This window comes from Gavialis gangeticus, unplaced genomic scaffold, assembly GCF_001723915.1.
Source record: "Gavialis gangeticus isolate Ggan-Ray unplaced genomic scaffold, GavGan_comp1, whole genome shotgun sequence".
NCBI lineage: Eukaryota > Metazoa > Chordata > Crocodylia > Gavialidae > Gavialis > Gavialis gangeticus.
The window spans coordinates 192,291,938-192,315,934 of record NW_017728992.1 but is presented as its reverse complement, the minus strand read 5'-3'; the positions used below and the strand labels follow the sequence as shown (position 1 = coordinate 192,315,934).

Here is a 23,997-nt window from a genome sequence, read left to right as displayed (position 1 = left end):
CTTAGAGTTCAGAAAGTTCAGGGGTTAAGTGGGAATTGCCAGAGATCAGCTTGTGTTAGACTGCAAAGGAGATTTAAACATGGTAAGAGTTTCCTTCAGCCACAGAGAGAAAGAGAATAAAAACGTGAGGACTGTACAGAGTGAAGACAGAGTCAAAGTGAGGGTCCCGTAAATGTTGACAGGACCTGGTGGGTATTTGCAGGACTGCTGTAAATGGGTTCTGCTCTTCCCTACCAGGTAGGTCCCACAGGGCAATGATGAGTGATTGCTCATTCTCAGGATCTTTCCTGTGGGGTCCCCCAGGACTGCATCTTGTCTTCCTTCCTGTTCAATGTATATACGAAGTCACCAGGTGAGATTGTTTAGAGATTTGGAGTGAGGTGCCATTAGTGTGCTGATAATACCTAGCTCTACCTCTCCTCTTCTGACCCTGGCCCCACAGTTTCAATCCTTCCCCAGTACCTGGCTGCAGTTGGAGGCTGGATCCAGGTGAATCAATTGAAACTCAATCCAGACAAGACAGAGAGATGGCGGCGGGCAGACCATGTGACCCAGGGGAGATTGGGACACTTACCATTAATGGGGTTCAACCTCCTCTTGTCAGCAGAGCTTGACTTGCATAGGTGCCAACAATCTGCAACTCTCAGTTGCTATGTCTAGATTAGGGAAATGGCGCTTAGCAAAACACGGCCTGTTGGCTCACAGTTTAAGTAAGGTGATCTGGACCTTGGGTAGACTAGTCAAGCTGTGTCTAAAGGTTGCTCTGCGATGTGGGGACTGCGTGGCCAGGCTGCATGGAAAACCTCAGATAGGAGTCTTGAAAAAGTTGTTTTGTGCAAAGTTAACAGTACTGGGCAGGTGGTATTCAGACACCAAATGAGGCTGAACTTCCCGGCACCTCCGCTCTAAATGAGTTCTGAGTAATGCAAGAGGCAGGTAGGTGACAAAAATGGCCAGCCACCGTGTTTGATAGGAAGTAGAAAATGAAGATGTGGTGTTGGCACTTAAAGAAGCCTGGACATGGAGGAAATGGCATAGGACAAGGGTTTTCAAACTTTTTAAATACCTGTACCCCCAGTGGCTGGACGTGGAGCAGAGGGGAGCGGCCAGACACAACGGGGGATAAGGGGGTGCATGGCCGGACACGGAGCGGCGGCAGCATGGGGTGCTGGAGGGCGACAGCAAATGCTGTGTGCAAGCTTCCCCCCACCCCATGTCCGGCCGGAGGGACACTGCTGCTTTCGCCCCCCGGCCCTGCTCCCAAGTGGCAGCCGCACGGGGTGGTGGGTGGCGGCGCTCCGTCTCTGTCCACCCACGCGTACCACCTAGGGCCTTCCCAGGTACCCCCAGTTGACAACCCCTGGCATAGAGGCTAGATATTTAAGGGACTGCCTTCTCCCTTATCCCCACTGCAGTCCCAAACCGACCTCCTGCATGTACCATCAATCAGTACGGCAAATCCTTTTAGTAAAAATGTGTGGAGGTTGTTTGAGGCCAGCGGTGTTCAACTTGTTTCCCCAGCGGGCCAGGTAGGCAGTGCCTGGTCCGACCGTGGGCCACATGGTAGGTCCAGTCCAGCACCCACGGTTGGCGCAGCAGGCTCCATCTGGCCAAGCAAGAGCAGTGCTGGGCAGCTTGGTCCCAGCCCCGCACTGCACTGAGGGAAGGGCCTTCACTCGGCCCTGTGGGTGGGGAGAAGGGACATAACCTGGCCCCTCAGCCTCCCTGTCCAGGGAAAAGGGACCATGGCCCAGGTCGGCGGGGTGGGGGGAAGGGGCCATGGCACAGTCTCACAAAGGGAAGGGGAGAAGGTGCGGCACAGCCCTAACCCGGCCCCATGGACCCCCTAAGGGAAAGGGGACAGCGGCTGTGGCCTATGAGGGAAAAGGAAGTGTTGCCTAGCCCCAGCCCAGTGCCAGAGGAAAAAGGCTGTGCATCTGGTCATGTTGGGGAAAGGGGGTGTCTTGCAGCCTTATGGGGGGGTGGGAGCGAGTCACAGCCAGACAAGGTTATAATTTTAGTAAAGGGTGTAATGCTTGAGGTGCTACTGAGTGAAACATGCTTGGATATGTTTAATAAAGGAATAAATTGAGCTGGCCGGGGTGGGGGGGGGAAAGACATAAGTACAGCCCTTGTGGCATTTGCCTCCCGGAACATATCAAAACACTGCAGCCTCCTTTAGTGCCAGCCCAGCGGGGCTAGAGGAGCCTGCAGCAACCTACAGGTCTGCTTCCCTCTCCCTGCACAAGGAGGGGAGGCAGAGGGGTAAGCAGGAGTGGAAGATGGGGTGATGGGACTGCCAGGATCCTGATTTTCCAGCCCCAAATCTCCCAAATCTCTTATTTTCCCCTGGGTCTGACACCATGAGGAGCAGTGGGGAGGGCTGTGCAAGTCAGCAGAGGTGTGGCAGGGAGGCACGGGGTATGTGGGAGTAAGCCGCCACTTAGCTATGTCCCTTGTCCCCTTGCACATGTAACAGAAAGTGAAATGCTCCAAAACAGAGCCTTGTGTGTACGCTTGGCCCTTTGCAGTGTTGCAAAGGTTGTTTGTAACGTTTCAGTTTTTCCTTCTGTCCGCACCATAACTCAGCTCTGGGAGGGTGAACAGGATTTTTCCCCCAGGTGAGCAGGCTGTCAACACACTCACTACCTAAGTGAAGGTACAAAGGTCCTTTCTCTAAAACATTCCTTATTTATACAGCTCCATCAAGTCCCCTCTTTAACTGTCTCTTATTGTTTTCACACCTTCCTAAAATAGCGCAGCGTGCTCTTTATGCTTTTGCCCCCCTTGAGCACAGAGTAGGCATCTGAGCTGTGTGCAGTACTATCTAGGTCCTTATCTGGAGTTAATTTACAGTTAATTTTAAGACCCATCTGTGAATATTAATAGTCTAAATTGTGCTATTAAATATGCATTGCATTGGCAAATGGAATTCAGTGCAACCTGTCACCCAATGGTGCTGATATATAGCATCATCCCAAAGTCGTACGTAATCTGCTGCAAGGCTGATTAATTTAAAGAAGGGTGTCTGAAAGGGGGGAGGTGGATTAGCTTGATAGATGTTGCATCTAATGTAGTGCACCAACTAGGCAGAAGCCAGAATCTTAGCAGGGCCTCCTAAATGTAGGCCAGTTTCTGCATACCCCATCTCTAGAAATGAGCTTGTATCCAAAAAGTAAGGGATTGATTGCTTCCCCAGTGCTGATTTGTCTCTGGCTTGACCCTACAGCGAGGTCCCAGCTCTGTGCTTTGCAATAACTCAGCCTATTGCCATGTACATGACTGGCATTGCCACAAATTTAGCTGGTGACTTCACTGGGCGATCAGACAGCAGAGGGAGATGGGCAGTGAAGGAGAATGGCCTTGATTAACTACAAATCACTAGAGCAATTAGAGAACATGAGTAGACTGTGAAGGGTGCAGGGAGCCAGGTTTCAGTCTGATAGATCTGCTAGTTTCTATTCCTGATTCAAAAGGCATATTTTCAATGCCTGTCCTCTTTTTTTTTGTCATTACTCTACTTATGGGAAGTCTGGCTAACGATATCTTTTGAAATATTGAAGGCACGTAAAACATGTGTGATTCATTTAGCCTAGTAGGTCACAGACCTGGCAGCTATGACTTGAGTTGGATGAGCTTCAGTGACTCATGCTAAAGAAAGCAGATACATCATTCTCAAAGGGTCTGATCTAATGTCCACTGAAGTCAGAAGAAATCTTTCTGTTGAGTCCAGGGGGGAAAAGGGGTTAAATAATAGGGAGCAGGAAGTTCCCCTCTGCTCTGAGCCTTGTTGAAGTAGCGCTTTCTCACACCTCCACCTATTCATAGACTGATTTGTTGGGAGACAACTCTCTGTCCTGTTCCACCAGATCATGCCGTTATTGACTGGTGGACATACTCCAACCATATCCCCCACCATCTAATGCTGACCACAAAACAGATGCCATCTTTTTTAATACTGAATATTGTCCATTTCTGGCTCAGGTTGTGGCATTTGTTTTTTGGATACATCTGATATCTGCCCAAAGTCAGTAGGGTACGGAGGGGAAAAGCTTAAAAAAAAAAGGAATAGTACCATTTCAGATCATATTTCAGATCATAGCAATGAAATGACTGCTGAGGTTGAGAGCCATTGCCAAGAGCATGTTTTATGAAATGCCTAACCAGACCTAAGCAGGATCCACATACTATAAAATAAACCCATGGAGAAGGGGTGGTATTCTCAGGAAAGTAGCAAAATATGGCCAGTAGCAAACCACTATAAAAACTGTTTGCAGAAAGAGGTGCATGCCTGCATTTCTCACATGGGGATGTTATCACTTTTTTCATGAATATTAATCATACTCTATAGCACCTTTCACCCAAGGATCTCAAAGCAGTTGACACACATTAATTAACCCAAGGCTAAGAATACCCGGGTGAGGTAGGTAAGCATTGCATCTCTTTAACACACAGGCAAATTACAGTACAAGCAGGTTAAATGGCTCGTCTAGGGTCATGTAGCGAATCAGGGAAAGAACTGCAGAGTGGAACGTGGAGTCCTGACTCCTGCTTCCCTCCTCGATATGCTCGCTCTAGATAATCAGCGATTTGACACTGAGACAGCCCATCCAGGCAGTTAGGAAAGGCATGACAATATAAGGGCAGAAAGGGAATCTCTTGAACAAAATGGTGCTACAGCTGGTGATGATGCTTGTTCCCTATTATCTTAGCATGCAGCACTCAGAACCTGCATGGTCAAACCAAAGGCCCATGCTCAGCCCATCCACTTAAGTAGCAGTAGTGTCCCTGAATGTTTCCAGCTCTGCAATGATTGAGGTTGCTGTAGCCAAGGATCCCTTATCGCTGTTAACACTTGTTTAAGTGGTCTGATTAGCAATGAGAATCCTCTTAAAAGTAGTGTATGTTGGTTGTGAGAGTGGGCAAAGATTTTTTTTCATAGTAAACAGCAGTAAAATGCATTAGTTCAGGTTCCTCAGCAATTTTTGTTCTTGGCTGCCATTTCCTGCAACCAGACATGGCTTCCCGTCTCTGCATTAACAAAAACATTATGTTTAGTAACTGATACTTAGCCTAAAGGGATTTAATTTTCAGATGTTAAATTATAAACATTAATTTGGATTAAGTGAGAACCTGTGACATACAGGTAATTATAATTGCACACATTTTACAGCTGGGTAAACTGAGGCTAAGAGAAGAATAGTGGCTTGTTTGTTCACACAGGTATCCGTGACACATCAGAGACAGAATCCACTAGTCCTATCTCCCTGGTCCATGCGCTAATACTAGATGTCACTTCCAGGCAATATCTGTAGGAAAGGCCTAATATTTTATACTAAAAATTGAATTCCTCCCCACTGAACCTGGCAGCTCATATACCCACTGTGCTTTTATAGGATAAGATTACTACAGACCAAAGCATACCAGTAATGTAGTTATAGTTCACAAGGACATTGCTTTGGAAAATGACACAGATCCATTGTCTATGATGTACCAGCATGAACAATATCAACGTAGACCAAGTGTGGTCTAGCTGAGTCTGAAATCTTTGGTCAAATCTTAGGTATGAAGTCACCGTGACTATGGTCCTAGTTTCTGTTACAGTAAAGAAGTCTGAGTCTGACAATTATGTTTTAGGGGAAAAGTGGATCATTATTATGACTGTGCAAGGAGTGCTTCAGTCCATGGACCCACCAGGCAGCAGACTGAATTCCCCATGCTACAGCATGAAAAAGGATGACACCTCTTCCAGTCCGGTGTGCTGCCCCCAGAGGCATTCTCACCAAATCCCCAGTGGTTTGCACTGCTGTGTAGCTCCCTAGGTGCAGTCTAGGGCAGGAGTTCCCAAACTCTCACAGATTGCGCGCCACCAATTTAAAATGATACAACCTTAAATACCAGCAGCAGATTTTTCAGTTCAACCTTAAGTACCACCAGCAAATTTTTGTCATCTAAAGTAATTATAATCTGTTAATGCGTACCACTGACAGGTTGTCTATGTACCACTGGTGAGACTGAGAACCACTGGCCTCGTACATAAATTCACAGTCCAGCTAATAAGCCCCCTAAAAGTGCTGTGGTGGTTTACAAAGAAATTAAAATACTGCTGACTTGGGTGAAATTGCTGACACCCTGTATATTGTTGTCGGTGTTGAAACTGCATTTGTTCTGATTTTTTTTCTTATTCTGTTTCGACATGGATTAATGCAGAGACAGGCAATTATTTGGACCTGCGGGCCGCATAGGCAATTCTGGGGAACTGTTGCAGGCTGATCAGGACCCTCCCCCCCCCCCACAGTCTGGAGCCTTGTGCACCCTGCAGCTCCTCCCCACCACTGCCACCAGGACCCAGCAACAGCTGAGCACACAGCCCCCCCCACATCTGTTCCAGACTTGCCTCAGCTGGAGCAGACCAGGTCCAGACCAGCTGGGACCCATATGCACAGCCCCGACCTGCACCCACCCCATGTCGGCTCTGTACCTCCTGCCTGTGATGAGCAGCAGCAGCAGTGGCAGCAGCTGGGCAGAAGCTGCTGCTGGGCACAGGGGAAAAGCATCTGCCTCCCCCTTGCCGCTACTGGGCTCTTCTTGCTGTGGCCACCCAGAGTCCACGCTCCGGCTGTCCTGCGGCTCCTCTCCACTGCTACCGCTGCCCTGCTGGGCAGCCCGGAGGTGGCATTGGTGGTGGTGGTGGTGACATTAGCAGAGAGGAGCTGCAGGGTGGCCTGCATTGGCGACGCGTAGGGGGTGCACGTGGGTGCATGTGCACCCCCTGAGATTGGCTCTGCACCCCCTGGAAACGCCATCCGCGAAACTGGAAGTGCTGGTGGAAGTGCACTTCTGGTTTCACCACTGGCTGGGCAATTGGCTGCTGGGGAACACCCATTGGCGACCTAGTACCCCCCCAGACTCGGGAGGCACTAGTCACCCGTGGCAGCCCAGGTGCGACCACAACAAGAAGGGCCCAGCAGCAGTGAGGGGGAGGTGGCTGCTTTTCCTCTGTGATGAACAGCAGCTTCTGCCCGACCACTACCGGGTGGCGTGGGCATGGGTCCTGGCTGGTCCGGATCAGGTCTGCTCCAGTAGGAGTGAATCTGGAGGGGGTGTGAGGCCAGGGCTGTGCGTGCGGGTCCATGCCAGTAACATGGGGCTGGGGTCAGCAGCACTGGCAGCCGGAAGGAGCCATCGCTGCCTGGGCTGCCCAGAAATACAGTCCAGCCATGGAGCCACCCCAGCCCTGCTGTGCACCTGGGGGCAGCGGGACACGTGGCGGGATGCATCATGGGCATCACAGCATCTGGGCCATGCAGGACCAAGCGACCTGCCACGAGCTGGACAAAGTTCCTCCATGGGCCAGATCCCGCCTACGGGCTGTGTTTTGCCCAGCCCTGGGCCAAATGCCGCAACTTTGAAAGAGACTTTTTAAAAAAACAGTATAAATGTAAATACAAGTCTAAAAGTGTCCAAAAGAATGTGATGAGGTGACCTTTTGAGAGTTGCCTTTTAGCATTAATAACAGCTGAGGACATTGGAGGCAAGAAGAAGTCACCGTCAGAACAATACTGAATATTTTTCAAACCCTGGGCAGCTTTTGGAGCATCAAATTAATTCTCTAAATGGTGGTCATTTTATATCTAATCAAATGTTAATCACTGAAGAGGAATAGAGGTGACCTTCTTTGAAACTGATGCTCCAGTGTTGGTTGCTTTTCCTGGTATCAGCTTTAAACCATCAAAATCAATGGAATTATATCAAGGCCCCAAAATCATTGGAGGTTATGTTGCCTGAAGACCAAGGCAGGGCATCAGGAATGATTCAGTTTGGATCATTATCACTCTCTCACTCGTTGACTTTCACTAAATCACATAACAACTCTGTTCTTTGCTTTACACATTTAAAATGAGTATAAAATACCATACATATTTCTACCTGTCAGACTGAAATCAGAGCAATTGCAATAGAAAAGCCCTAGTGATCAGAATACCTCTAAAGTGATTTTATTCTCTGAAGATTTGTGTCTCTGAATGTGCATTTTGGTTTGAATTTCATAAAACAGCTCATAGAATAAGTTTGTGACATTGAAGCAGGGTTGAATTGGATAATTTTTTTTCTTTATAAACCTGATTATTTAAACAAGCCATTCTTGCCATTGCAACGTGATGGTTCATATGGCCAGAATAGTACAGAGGAAGGTATATATTGAATTCTGTATTCTGCATCTGTTGTTATGACCTGTTTGTTCATACAGGAGACAAAAGTGTGCTAGACCCTGTATAGCCAGTCCAAACAGCTCTGAAGAACAAGGCAACAACCAGTTACAGACACAAACAATGAAGCTGGACAGGGATAAACGAAATCTCAGGGTTTGGTAAAGTAAAAACACTCACCCATATAAAGCTACATTGGACTGGCAGAATTTTGTGCATGCTTTAGGTTGGAGGGAAATCCATCTATTTGTGGGGGGGGCGTTAATTTTTAAGCTCATCATTTTGCATATAGTATAGTTTGCTCCGTCAAAAGAAAGATCAAATCCTGCTGTATCATCTCTTCACCATACCAACCTCTGCAAACATTTCAACTTGGCTTCTAAAGTCTTACTGCTCAAACGTTGCCCTGCCTCTTCCCAGGATGATATGGCATTGTGAAGGCTTTCTAAGCAACCTGTCCTAGTCCCAATAGTGTATTAGAAAAACAATGGCATTTCATCATTAGACAATGAGAGTCATTTCTTTGAGGCCATGATATGCCCTTGGCCATTGCCTCTCAAAGGCTGAGAAGCTCACGATGTATTCTCTGTTGGCAACAGTGGTAACCTTGCAAGCACTTATGGAAGGTGTTGAATTTCTATATTCCATTGCATGGCTATTATTTATTAATGCCTTAGCCCTCGATTGATGATGTATCATCGGATTTAACCTGAAATCAGATATGCGGACACGCAGTGCATCCCTCTTGCTCCTGAGTGTCAATAAAATACCGTAACCTGAAGATGAAAATGGGTTCATGTTACCTGCCCTGAATTCCAGTCCACCAGGATTTTTGGAATATGGATTTCTCCACAAGGATCTGAACGACTGTGACCCACATGAGAGCTGTAGGTAATGGCAGAGGGATCTTTACAGATGTTTCATATTGAAGTCCTACCTGGGCCTGGTTTAAAAGTGAAGAATAAATAGAATGTCCTTTTAAAGGAGTTCAGGAAACACTTAGTTTGATGCTTTTTAAGTGTTTATGTCAGGTTTGCTAACTAACATGAGGAAAGAGCCATCAACAGGACCCTTTTATTTTTGCCAGTGTTGAGTTTCAAAAAAGACAAATTCTGCACCTCTGAATAATACTCCTGTTGCATAGCGGCAGTGAGGTCGGCAGAAGCAGCAAGATGAAAACAAAATGATGGGTAATTCCCGGGGAAACTTCTAACCAGTTTAGCCTTGGCAAACCTGAAAGGCAAAACTACTAAATAATATTTTGCCTGTTTCCCAAGAGTGCATTTTTATTTGGTTTCTTAAATCTGACTACTTGCCGATGTATTAAAATCCCTGTTAGGCCTGCAGCTTAAAGATAACATAAAGTGAATCCTAAATACAGGTTTCCTGCCTGAGATGGTATTAAGAGCTGTCATCATTTTCTTGGTTATGACTGTGACTAGTATGTAATGTTTTATACACAGCAGCCTCCAGACAAAGCCCTCAACTAAAAGGATTTAAAGCTGACTGATAAACTGAAGTTAGGAGACTGGTCAGAGAAATAAACCCCAAGTGGCAAGATACCTCAGGGAAATAGCCTTCCTTAGGAGGAATGAAGGCAGACATCTGCTGGGGTTAAATGCCCCTGCCAGTACATCTAAGAGGTCTGGCCTGATGCTGGATCATACTGGAGCATAAAACTTGGACGTCCATCCGCTCACAATATCACCCTGCCTTTCTCCCTTCAATGGGTAGAGTTTGGTCAACCATGGTTGAGGGTCCATGTGTGTGGATGGCCCTTAACAGGAATTATTTGCAACATGAGTTCTAGGTACTGGAGAGAGCGTGGGCTTTCCTTATGTTGAGAGCATCTGTGATGCCTTCACATTTATAATCACGTGGGTACTTTGGACCCATGCTGGACTTAGCTTTGGACCCATGCTGTTGAATGGGAGCTTTGCCTGAGTAAGGACCATGTGATTGTGCACATGTTTCCAGGCCCCCTGAAAGGTAGGCTTGAGGCAATAAGGATGTTTGGGGAGGCAGAAAAGACCCAATCTCATTGGATGCTGTCTAGATATCAGAGCAACACTTAGAAGGTATGGTAATAAGAAAGGGTTGGTTAGTTAAACCATGCAACCCTCCCATGAGAAATGAATGTAGTAAGTCACAGCGCAATTACAACAGAGATTTTTCAACCATGTCTGTGGGATTTAGGTGCTTAAATCCTTTTTGTGCCTTTGAAAATCCCAACCTAAAGGACTTTCTTAAGTTCAGGGAGAGGGAGTGAAACTCAGGAATGATGAACTCTGGCTGTAACCCAAGACGCACTATGTCATGTGCCACTAAAATTGATCCTTTTCTTGGTGGCTACTTGAGTCTGGTATTTCATTTGTGGTAAATGTGTTGCTACCAGCTCAGTCTATAAAACCTTCTCAGTTGTTGGCTGTCAGTTAACATTCATTTTTCCCTCAACTCTTCATTTTGCCTGTCATGTATTGGCTGAATTCAGGCATTGAGTTGACAAGCTCGGGACAAGCCAGCAGACATTTTCAGCTGAGTCTCTGTAAACTGACTGGTCATTCTGTAAAGAAGTTGCTTCGTATTGATGGGACTGGCTAAAGGGAATATGAATGGAGTTCTCCCTTAGTATGCTTTGTTGGGGGACTTGCCAAACCATTGCATGTTAAAAAAAAACAAACCAACAACCCCCCCCGCCCCATAAAAATAGTTTGGATTTCTGAAGTGGAGTCTTTTTTTCCCTGTATTCCCAGCCAAATTGGCCAATTACATTCCAAATCAGGCCCAACTACTGGCAAGCATCCTCCACCCCATCTTCAGATAATCCCAAATCCTTTGGCAGGCATCCTACTTGCAGGCCCACGCCCAGAGGGTTGGGGTTTGGATGCCCCCGAGTTTTGCTTGCCCTTAGCCATAAGGCCCCAGGAGCAAGCTCAGGAGAAGTCTCCCATTTCCATAAAGTGGGCATAAAGCCAAGGTTAACCATGCATCACCTGTGCAGGGCTTATCCCATGCCAGCAGAGCCATCTTCCCCGGGTGCGACTAAGAAGCCATTGTGGTGATCGCGGTATTTCCCCTAGGTTAAGCATAGGACTACACTTGATCTGAGCCTTCAGCTAGTCTACATTTACATTTATATTGAAGTCAGAACAGAACTTGGCCATATTCTTGTCGTTTGGCTTGCAGTATACTAGAGCCTTTTCAAAAAGGGGCTAGATAAGCATCTGGCTTGGGTAGTTTAGGACTAGTGAACCCAGCATTTGTGCACAGGGTTGGACTAGCTGACAGCTGAATTCCCTGCTAAGTCCCTATGAGTCTATGAACACATCAGATTGAAAACCCTGTTTTTAGTATTAAACCAATTCCAGTAGAAACCTCCGGTTGGAAATGTTAGAGTTTAGAGCAGTAGGAGCTTTGTTCTTGCCTGCTGCTGTGCATCCTGATTCAGCAAGGCGTTTAAACACCCACTTACGTACTTTTGCTGAAGCAGAACCATGGGGATAAAGGATGGAGCTGTGGTAACGACTCTGCCGTGGACCTTGAGAGATGTGGTTCCCTGCCACGTGCCGGGCAGCCTTAAAACTGTCCTTAGTTGCCCATTAACAATTGAGAAATACAAAGGTGTTAATCGTTCTAGAAAGGAATTTATAAGGCTGTGATGTCACTTTAAAAGCCTGGTTAGTGTCCAATAGACTTTAATAAAAATCCTGAGTTATATGACCCAGGATCTCAAGTTCATTCAATATGAGAATATAGAGACTGTTGCTTTAAGGTGTTTGGGCAAATATTCATGCAGCTTCTAGCGCCTGTATGTCTCTCAGACCAGCATTTAAGTTCTCCTATCCTGTTGTGCTACCACTACTCCTGAAATGACTAGTCCCACTGATTTCTGATGCTGATGTGTCTTCTGATTTGGGGCAAGATACCCTATTTCATAGTTACCCATCTGTACAAAGCAGCATAAGAATATCTACCATATTCATGAGGGTTTCATGAGGCTTTATTAAGAGTCATGTTTTAAGGGGTTTGAAGAGTGCTATAGTTTTTACCTTAGACTTGAGAGCATATAGGAAAATATGGACTCTTCCTGAAATTAGAAAGCCATCCTGAACATACAGTGCTCCTTTGTGGTATCTCTGTTCTACAGGTTGGTCTACCTCTCTTCTTTCAGGAAGAGCAAGGTTGTGGAGTCATTGTAGGTAATACCTTCCACCACTAAATAGGAGTCCCACTGAAGTCAGTGCAGCTTCTTGTGCCGTAGGGCATACAGATTTTGTATAAAGACGCCTGCCATACTGGCTTTAAATAATTCCCATTATCATTCATCAGCAACATGTCCCAAAATATTTTTTCAAAGTGGTAACAATTCCACATTTGGACTTGTATAATAATTTTAGGTCTTATGCCCTCATTGATTCATATCCAGCTGCTCCTGTTTGCAATTTGGATCTAGATACTTCTGTTTAATGTTAGGAAAGTAAAGCTAAAAGGGTTTTCCAGGCCACCAAATCTGTGTTCATAGACAATCATTTATCCAAAGACTCCTACGAGCGGTCCACTGCAGCCCTTTAGAGTCACAAAATACCTTGTGAAATTGCAAGCAGAAACACCTGGGGCAAAGGAAGGGGTTGCCAGTGTTCACTGTGGATGAAGGGAAGAGTTTGTCTTTGGAGTATATTTTTATTCTCAAAGCGGCAGAGTTTAGGATACACCTGTTGTTCTAAAACCAGCCCTGCTTTTGGTGGAAAAATAGACTTCCATTAGGTCTGCTGCCCAGTGCTTTCCTGCAGACCACAGTGGCAACCCCCAACACTTCTCATGTATAGAATTACTTCACTCTAAATTCAACCCTGTTTCAGGGAATCCTCGCTAACCCTTGGCCCAGGTGTGCCACCCCTGGGGCCTGAGGGGGGCCCAGCAGGGAGGCGGCTGTTCTGGTCCCTACTTAGGAAGACGGAGGCAAAGAAATCGTTAAACATGTTAGCTTTGTCGTCTGGTGTGATGACCAAATTTCCCAACGCGTCCTGCAAGGGCCCCACATTACCTGGGACCTTCTTCTTACCCCCTATGTATTTAAAAAAGGACTTCTTATTGTCCTTAATCTGGGAAGCTAGTCCCAGTTCCATCTCTGCCTTGGCCTTCCTAACTACCCCCCTACATCCCCGAGCAACTGTAGAATAGCCCTCCCTAGCTAGAAATTCTTGAGTGCTTTTAAAGACACGGGTAATGATGCTAGTGAGGAGAACTGAGAAATACAACATAATATTTTTCCTTCAAAAGATAATGAAGATTTGGGGTGGTTTTTTATCCAATTTGTAAAAATGACACATTTTTAAAACCTGCTTCAGTAATGGTTGAACTATGCAAAAAAACCTGTAGTTTAACAGGGTTCCTAACTCATTTGTAAGATGAAACACAGATAATCTGTAACTACAATTTTCAGCACAGTCTACAAAATACAAGGTAGTCCTCTCTTCCTTAACGGGCACTGGTGAGATTGCAATACTGGTGAAAACAGAAGAAAATTCAGTCTGATTTATTTTTTAATCCCCCCAAGGGTGACATCACAACAAGGTCTACAGCCTGGAGCAGCTCAGATGAGTAATGGATGTGAATCATTCGCTTTAAATTTTTCAAAACCTGCTGCAAAACCAGGATGAGAAAACAATGCTACTATTTTTAAAACTGGATAATAAAGGTGAAATATCAAGGACTTGCTGCACAGTAAAGTTTTTGTAGGGTCAGAATCCTTGCAGATCACCATCACCACGACAAAATACCCTTTACTACAGCCCTAACCAATCCTACCTGCTTCCAAGTGCTTTATTGCAATAGTTGTTTTCTCCTATTTTCTACAGTTCTGTCTATTGGAAGATGGCGATGCAGGGGCATTAATTAAGGGGCACTATTACTGGCCTTCTGCAGTCCAAGCCATTACAACTTAGGGGTTTTCCTTGAAGTTGTAACATCTTCCCTTAAATTGCTTTGTCAGAGGCATTTCTCCCTGTCTTGTTCATTGGAGCCACGGGCACGTGGAATTGATGAAAGGGAAATCCTTGAGTTGATAGCTGATACGTGGAAAAAAAAAGAGTAGAAAAGCACACAGCAGGTTGTCTTGAGCTCAGTGCCTCATGCTGCTATATTTAGGACCACCCTTCCCAAAGGTGAATGGGCATTAGATGTACTTTGGTCATTGAAGGACTTGGTGTAGAGCGTAAAGGTATCGCAGCAGCCAAATTTTCCTGCCCATTCTCCACATTCCTGTTTCTGTTCTGATCCACCTGCCTGCTCCTTTGGGCTCTGCTCCAGCACCATGCATTGGGAGATTTGCCACTGACTTTGGGTATGGGATCAAACTCTTAATTCTTTTACTTAATTTCTCCAATTTTTTTCCGTGTGAAATTCCCTGATTCACCAATATTCTCCTTTTCTTAGAGAGAGAGAAAGGTTGGGGGGGAGATTAACAAGAACCACTTCAAGAAACCCATGGATAATCTGATATGTCAGATTTTTTTCAAGCATTCTGGAAAATCCTCTTTCTGATACAGCTGATGAACAAGAAAGTTCAGATATACCAGCTGTGTCAGAAATAACAAGCTATTGCCTGTAGGATGTTTAGATGCCAAAAAATATATTTAGATGCATGCATATATATACACACATGAATACACCTCAATGTAAATTTTCTACCTGTGTATTTCTTCAGATTGATATCAAGTTTCACATTAACTAAACTTTGTGCATGCCCGATATAATTAAAAGTGCTAAATTTAAAATTTCTTAATAAAACCATCCAGGCTATATAGCAATGATGCAAAAAGCAGCTAGGATGCATATTTTTTGAGTGCCATCTACTGGCACCTTATTTATTAACAACCCACTAATAATAGATGCAGATAGAGCACTCTTTTAATGATACCCATTTTAAGCAATCGCTTTCATTTATCATGGGGTTAACATTTATCATGGGGTTAACTAAAGTCATTGCTCTGAGCCAGTATTTAGCTTAGGCTGTATCTGTTTCTTTCCTAGACCTGAGTTAAGGTCATTTTCTTTCCCAACTACAATATTGATCCCAATAAAAAAGACAACCTCACCTTGCAACACCTGCTTCTTGGACTCACTTTCTACTTTTAATATGCTTTTCATATGCCAGTTGAATTTTCTATAATATTTTTCAATTGCAGAAAGAGAAGTTCTCTTTATTCATCATAGTATAGTTTAATTCAGCAAGGTAATGCCCATGACTGCTTCCATTAACATGCCTCTCTGGGTCTATAGCTCTGGGAAACAGGAAAAACAAGGTAGGGAATAGGAAGTATGGCGTCAGTAGGTATTAGAAGCAATATCTATGTATATCTAACTGAGGAAGCTGTAGGTCCTTTGGCTGCTGTAAATTGCCATTGTTCCTGTTAAGTATTGACTTTCCCTCGAGAAAGACGTCCATGTTCTTTGCTCAGGAAACCAACATCAGCACCATGCTACCAATATGAGTAACTATTAGTTATATTGCATCTTCAATTTCTGTTGAATATTATGGAGGTGTCCATGGGGAGATTACACTGTTGAGTAGCCTACAACTTGGCTTGCAAGTTAGGATACTAACCTGAACAGAAAATTCAGTGGTGGCATTAATAGGTATTCTTTTTTTGGTAATAGGTGAAGATTGGTGTCCATGCTGGTACCACTAGATCTGTGAGATGCCTTCTGTATGCTTTGCCACAAAGCTGTTTTCACCTCTGTACAGATTGCAATGACTCCATTTTTATCTAGCTGAGGCTAGAAGAGGTACCACCAGATGCTCAGATAGCAATATCCATATAACCTTCTCTTTAATCTCAACCTGATCTGTGGAACAGTTGATTTTGCTCAGTTAGTATGCTGCCCGTTCGAGTTCCACAGGCTTCTATCTTGTTTCCTATTCAGTGTGTGTATAGAGTGATTAGGAGGTGTGGGATTTGCAATAGATTAATGCAGGAGTAATTGAGAACAGCACTTGGCCCATCTACTTGCAAGATACAGTGGAGCCAGGCTTGTAAGTTTATAGTATTGTACAGAGCCCTTGAAAAGGTATCTATATTTAGTCTGAGCTGGGACTCGGGAGTAGATGACAGAAAATGTACGACCTGGTACACTTGTAATTTTATCTTAACAATTAGCAACGTTAGACAAAGCAAACTCTCAGTGTAAGCCCAAGCTATTTAGCTCGCTGCCCTGTGTAAGCAACTGAAGAGGAGCTAATATCCCCTGAATTTAATTTGCCTTTAGCTGATGCTGCTTGTCTCTTCTGTTAACGTCTGACCCATAAACTTGGACTCTGTAGGACATCAACTATCTGGCAGGATTGCTACTAAATGGATTTTGAATCCAGGACTTGCTGGACCTGAGGTATTGGAAGTGTGCTTTTCAGCTAGTGTTGAAAAGGTCAAAACTGCAGTATGGAACAAGTGGGTGGATTTGTAATGGTCGGCTTGCTCTGTGATTTCTGATCTATGGAACTAATAAAAGCTGAGTTGAATGACCAAACAATAATTTCAGGAGCTGAGAAAACAGATTATTTTTTGTTTGCAATATTAGCTTGCGAGGCCCTGAAATTTCAGTGTATTTTTAACACCTTCAAAGATTGTGTTAAAAAGAGAGTGGAAGAGCAGTTAGATGGGTGGAGTCAAGTCTTGGCGTGAAGTGAAACAAAACAGTTGAATGTGCAAGTTGGCCATTATGTTTTTCAGCTCCAGTGATTGAGTGTCTTCTGGCGAGGCCACAAGTGCTTTTTGACTTGGTACAGCACGAGGCAGTGGAAGGGCAGTCTTACCAGACGGACCGTGTTGCAGAATTCACTGTGTAAACATTTGGTTACAAGGGCTTTACAGGTGTATCTGTGACCTTTCCTCAAGGAGACCACATAGGATTCCCAACTGCAAAGGAAGAGCACGAGTACTTTCAAGAGTCTGGTGTATGATAGATTTCCCAGTTAGCTCCATAACTCAAATACAGACTTAATTATGTGCTTTCTATTAGGGGCATGTTGAACCATTTGGTGTTAGATAAACAACATCCGACTTCTCATTGCAGCTGTTTAGTTTGCACTTAATGTGGGGACCTCAAGATGTGTTTAATAACCTTAAAAGCAAACTCATTCTTAATGGGCTTATTTTTATAATGTTACAGTTATGGAAATAGCTTAAGTAATTTCAAGTGCTGTAGCCTCCATTAAGATCTTTAAAATGTTATCCTTGCAAATAATTAATTTACCCTGGTTTTTACCACAACCAAGAGTGCATTGGCAGAATAATTTAATCTTATCATGGATCCAGAGGCACAATGCTGAGCTTGGTCTGGACTCATGCTGATGACTGACAGCAGTTGACCTAGCTGTAAATAGGTGCATGGTTCATGGTGGTGAATCAAAGGTGGGAAGATGTGATGCTAGATACTGTCTTTTTGTATAATGGCTGCTGTAGAAATTGGAGTGCCATAACTGTGTTCATGAAATGGGTCCGTAGGCTCAGAACAGACGGTTGATTTTGATTTACCGCAAACACGTGGATAATTCTAATTAACTGCTAATCTGGTACTGTTGATACCCATCATTTTATTGCATGGCTGTTTGTTTTTTAATCTTCAGCCCCCAGTTCCTACAGGCATGGGATCACATGAGACTCTTCATTTTTAGTAAACCATTCAAGTACTTTACTTCACTGGTTGTGAAGAAAAGCTGGCAGACATGAGCTCCAGTGACTCAAAAATAAGTAGGCTAAAAGTCTGGCATCATAGCTAAGGTTCAGACATCTACATCAGACAGGTGCCATTTACTCTGTGACGTGTTTATCCATCCCTCTGAAGAAGAGGGGATATCAGGGATTAACCTCATGGTGTCTTTTCAGCAAAATACCATGTCAGATAATCTGACCCTTGGTCTCATATGCTTTTGGCCTAATTTTTGTTGAACAGAGAACAATTGAACACATTCATGAAAAATGCTAAGGCCCTCATTCAATAGAAATACTCCTCTTGATTTAAGTGGCCTTGGTTTCAGATTCTAGACGATTATCCGCATCTTAAAAATGGAAGGTCAGTAGTACAAAACAGGACTGTTAACAGAGGTGTAAAGTCAAGTCTACTTGGTTGTGTAGATTCGTGTTTACCTTCCCACAGCCGCAACAGAAAACAGGAGGTGGATGGTGGAATAAGGGCAACCTGTGTGGATTGTTCTATTTGCAACCAAGGTTTCATGTCAAACTCAAGCATTCCTCAGGACCAAACCTCTGAGGTTTTAGATGTTGTCCATCACTAGTTCTCATCCACCAGATTCAACATTAACCTTCAGCTGGTTCTTGAACAGACAGACCACAGCAAATCTAGGTCAGAAGTACTGAGGAGGAAGTGTACATTGTACCATCTCGGCAATAATTTGTGCCTTCATTTTAAAGAAGCAACCAGCATTAAAAGCCATGTCTGTGTAATGACAAACCCAAAGTCAACTTCCATGTGACATTAGAAACTCAAGAAACTGAAGGGATCAGCTGAGTCATCCAATCCACCTATCTCTCAGGAGAAAATTATTCCCCATTGCCCATTTGCCAATGTTTTGTCCAGTGTCGTGTTAAATTTGTCACAACTTCCCTTGAGAGATTACTGTCAAGGAATGGGGAAGGGAAAAGATTGCTGTCCTATGTTCTATAATGACCTCTTAGAAAAAGAATATAGCACAGAGATGAGGAGGTATTAAGTCTGTATATGGAAACAATGGGCTTAATTCTCCAACCTGGTCAGGCCACTTTACACTCCTGTACCAGCCACTTCTACATCCTTGCCATAACAGTATGATAAGGAAGGGCCTAGATGCAGTTCAGGTACAGGAAAGGCATGACAGGGCTCAGCTTCACTATCCCTGATCTTCCATGACTTCAAGGGACTTTATTTCAGCCTTGGCAACTCTCAGCATTAGAGCCGGTCCTTTATGCTCTAACACTGGAGTCAAGGGGTTTTGAACCATTCAACCATGACTGACTTCTTATGACCATCTTCTATGTCTGACTGCAAGGCAGTGGAGAATTGCTCCCAGATGTACGTCATACGGGTGAACAGATAAGTTGGGGACATGATGTTGCAAATTTGAAAGATGCAGACATCGAAGAGGGAGAGGAATTGTTCATGATGCAGAAGGAGAGATGGTACAACTTCCTTGCGTTCAACTTAAATAACTTCCTAGAGTAACTTCCTATAGTGTAATCCATAGTGAAATAGTTCAAGCTCCAGTGGTTTTACCTGGGGGTTTAGGGTGGATCACAAACTGAATGTAAACCAAGTATGTAATGTCATTGCACATCGTGTTCTGATATAACTATAGGAGTGTTGGACGTAAGATACAAAAGGTGATTATCACATTTACTGGGCTTTGACGCGAATTCAAATGCAATAATGTCCCTAGTTTTGGATACCAAACTTCAAGAAAGATGCAAACAAACTGGAGGGAATTTGGAGACAGGAATAAGAATCATAAGGGGTAAGTTTAGAAAACCTGTCCATGTGGAACAGTTGAAGTAGTTGCATATGGGTAGTCTAGAAAACAAGGTTGAGGAGAAATGTGTAAGTCTTGCATGGACAGCTAGAAAACAGAGATCAATTGTTCTTCATTGCCAGCCAGTAGTGGGAGAACAAAAAGTAATCATCTTAATGTGTGCCAAAGAAGATTTCAGTTGGATATTAGGAAAAAATGCAAACGATTACAGTGGTAGCCAGTGCCAGAGTTTCATTTATATGTATTGTAAGATTTCCTTCCTTGGTGGTTTTCTTTAGAAAAAGTTTAGAAAAACGCCTATTAATGATCTAGTAAAACCTGATTTTGCCTCAGTGCAGGGGGGCAGACTAGACAGTCTCTTGAGGTCCCCTTCCAGCATTACATTGCTATGAGGCTATGGGCTAGGTGACCTAATAGGCTTATTGCTAGTTTAATGGAATCAATCCAGATCTTCCAGGAAAATATTTTGTTTCCAACAGCGGCATACATAATGATTGGCAAAGCTATAGGATTAAATGCTGGTTAGTGCTGTGCATTGTTGCTAAGGTGAATGTCAGCTACATAATATACGCCAAGAAATATGAATCAGTTCTATGGACGTGAGAAGTATGCCACTGCCAACTGCATGATGGTTGTTTAAGGACCCAGTACAAATACTTAATAGGAAAGAAAAGCATGTTGAGCATTAATGATGATGAGAAAAAGGCAAGACGAGGGTTGACAGCAAATTACATACGGCTTGCCATGCCATTTTTGCCTTTATACACCAAGGCATCACATCATGAAGCAGGAGATAAGAGAAACTCAATCAAGAAGTGGTGAGGGACCTGAAAGGTCATCTAATCTAACTCCCAACATCAATGATTAAATTGCACCCAAAGGAGCCACTGCAGTACCAAGGAAGTATCAACAAGCACAGAGGAAACTCTGGGAACAACAGATGGGAACAGCAACCATAACAACAATGGTTATAAGTCTTGGGGGTGGACTATTGAGGACAAATGTAAAAGAACAAAGGGCTAGAAACCGTATCATAGGAAACAAGCCTGTACTGATGGGCAGGGGAGCTCAATCCCTGGCTTGCGGGCCAGATCCAGCCCATGGCACCATGTCATTCAGTCCATGGGGCTCCCACCAGGTCCAGAAATGGTGGGGCCACTACCCCACTGCCAAATTTCCAGACCGATGGAGAGCCCTGGACCCTGGATCAAGTGACGGATCCCAGTGCACAAGGCTGGGCAGGGGTGGTGCTGGGCCCCAGGACCAAATCCCAGCATGGGGGGCAGTGCTGGATCCCAGGGCCTAAACCTGTTGCAGGATGCCATGAGGGAGGGTGCTGGGTCCCCAGGGCCCAATCACAGTGTGTGGTGATGGGAGGGGGTGGTGCCAGGCTCCCAGGGCCAAATCCCAGCGTGCAGGTGCAGGAAGGGGTTGGTGTTGGGCTCCAGGGCATGATTCTGGCATGTGGGTCCCAATCCAGCCCACAGACCAGCTCCACACCATCATCTGACCCATGGGGCCAAAAGGTTGAGCACCACTGGTCTAGAAGACCTCGTATGAGTACAAGATGTCAATGATTTGAATACTAAACCTCATCAAAACACTCAGTGATGAGGCTCCAGCTTAAGTTTTGAGCCTGAGAATCTCAGTGGTGAGGTACATACTGAAATGCTTTGCTAGATTGGGTTCTAGCTACACAACTTCTCATTTTCATGTTGTAAGTATATATAATGATTCCACGTTCTCCATTGTTTAGGACAGCAGGATTGACTTAATGCAGCTCTTGCCTTTAAAAAACAAAAAAACGAGCAAGAAAAAAAAGTAAGAAAATGCCATGTTGTAACATTGTTTTCTGCTGGAAGTTTGATAGCATTGTCTTCATTTGAAACTGTCATGTTAAACAGGGATAATACAATCTGAGATATTAGCGTGTCAGCTGAGTAAATGGAGGCATCGTCTATTATGTCAAACAGCGTTGTTACAGATCCTGCTAAAATGTTTCAGGAATAAAATCAGGCTTCTCTGGTGAAGGCTGATAATCTCCTCCAAGAACTTCAGCTGCAGACTTCAAATAAAATATTGCCTGCTTACAGATCATCCTGACTTTTCAAATGCTGATTAATTGCTTATGGTGATGCGGAACGGAAGAAATACTTTAAATTCAAGTCAGATTTCCATAGGTACAATACCCCATGTTATTTGCTTGGATGAATGAATCAAAGTTCAGAATATATGAAGACCCCAGAACTGCTTATCTAAGGTTCACCTTCAAAGAGGATATGATTCATCTGCCATTTTAACACTGCTCGTAATTCACTATCAAATGTGGATGAGAGGTGGAAAAGGAACATATCTGCATGTTATCAAAACTGTTCTTCAGCAATCCCTGAGCTGGTCTCTACCTACAGGAGGTCAAGGGTGGGATGAGGAAGGGGATTTGCAAGGGAGCAGCTCTTCTCAATCCAATTGAATGGGATGACTCCTGAATTCACAGAAATAGCCCTTTATTTTATGGTCCACTTGGATCATGTTTGAGTGATCCAAGGTGGCACTGGAAGCACAAGAAAAAACCTTGTCCTGTTGTCCTTCTCTGAAACGGTCTTTGCCAACTAATGTTGCCTCCAGGTAACGCTTTGCTGCATGGTGTATGGACCGTTAAGAGTTGTGAATTTGTTTTCTGACTAACATTTCCAAGCTGTAAACCATTTCTTATCTGTGGAGTGTACTGCAGTGACAGTCCAAGATCAAGAATGGTTGGAAAAAACAGTGTCAGGTTAAATTAACCTCAAAATCTAGTTTACTTTTGATTGTAGGTTGACACATTTTATCTGCATTGGTTTGTTAGCAAGATGGTGTTATGGGCCAGATCCTCAGCTGGTATAAATGTTTAGCTCTTTTATGCTTTTCATGGCAAACCCAATGGAGTGAAAAAACTAGTTAAATCATCTCCTTTGTTTCACTTTCTCCTTCCCTTCATGCAAGGTCATGGTAGCACATCGGCTGGAGGGAATCTCAAAAGTCTGTTGGTATTCTGTGAGAGAGGTGCTTTTTTCCCTGCCAAGTAACATAGGTTTGTATTACAGTGCCACTGTGTCTCTGAGCGGCTACTAGCTATGGATTGAGGTTGACTGGGCAGAATTAATGTGCAGCGCTGCTGGAAAAACAAGGAGGGATAAATGACCGTCATGTTAAGTCATTTTGAGTGAGTCCATCTAAGAGAAATGGCTGTGGTTAAAAGACAGCCAGGTATGTTTGGGAATGGGGGAACTGTGTTCCTCCAATATGGAACTGCCTGTTGTAGCTGAATCACCAGGACTGCTTCTGTTGTAGCAGGCCTTGGAAACTAGGCTGGTGGGCAAGGTCAACCATAGAAACATTCACATGTCCTTAGGCCTCATTGGCATTTTTCACAGCCCCATGAGAAATGACAATTAGGCCCAAATCATCTTCTTCTCCTGTTGAAGGTCCCTCTGCAGAACAGTTTTTATGGAGCACACGGAAGGGGGAAGAAACCGTAGACCTGGCTAATCTCTCTTTTCAGCATCCCAGGCTCTAGATCAGGGGCCGGCAGTTATTTCAGCTGGAGGTCCACTTAATGAGTTTTGGTGAGCTGTCGAGGTCTGCAAGGGTGGTCCTGCCCCCTGGTCTCCATCTTGGGGCTGGAAGTGCTGCCCTTAACCTCTGATGTTTGCCGCCAGAAATCCCTCCCCTTGCCCTTGGAAGTACTCCTTTTGGGAAGGGGGTTTGCATCTTGGAACCAGAAAAGAAAAAAACAAATGTACTAAAAATCAAACATCCATAATAATATATTTTAATTTTATTCAAAAGAATATTTTGTCCTGATATGTTTATGTTTTTGCAGTATATATAGAAGTGATTGCATAATAGCTCAACATGAAGTCTTACTCGTGTATCTTATGGGGATGTTGTGGGGTATGGGTGGGTGCATATGGGGTTTGTTGGGGGGCTGTGGGTGTGTGTGTATGTGGGGAAAAGTATGGGGGTATGTGTGAATATGTATGGTGGGTATGGGGGGTTTATGAGGATGTGTGGGTGTGTGTGTGGGTGGGTATGGGGTTTGTGGGGGGCTGTGAGGTGTGTGGAGGGGAGGGTGGCTGGGTGTGTGTGTGGTTGCATGTGTGGTGTATGCATGTAGCAGTGAGTGGGGATCCCCCAGAGGTGTGCAAGTATGAGTGTGGGGGGGGGTGTGGGTGGGTACAGTGTTTGTGGGGTGTGTGATTGTGTGTGGGGGAGGGTGTGATTGTTCGG

At 44.4% G+C, this 23,997-nt stretch overlaps 1 protein-coding gene across 1 annotated transcript in view; it reads left to right on the top strand.

Annotated features, from left to right (window-relative positions):
* The first annotated feature begins 669 nt into the window (after positions 1 to 669).
* KCNQ3 (potassium voltage-gated channel subfamily Q member 3) overlaps positions 670 to 23,997 on the top strand; it is a 92,822-nt gene continuing 69,494 nt past the window's right edge. The window contains exons 1-2 of the mRNA XM_019519620.1: positions 670 to 710; positions 8,249 to 8,368. Coding sequence (XP_019375165.1) covers positions 670 to 710; positions 8,249 to 8,368 — 161 coding nt within the window. The remainder of the gene's footprint in view (positions 711 to 8,248; positions 8,369 to 23,997) is intronic.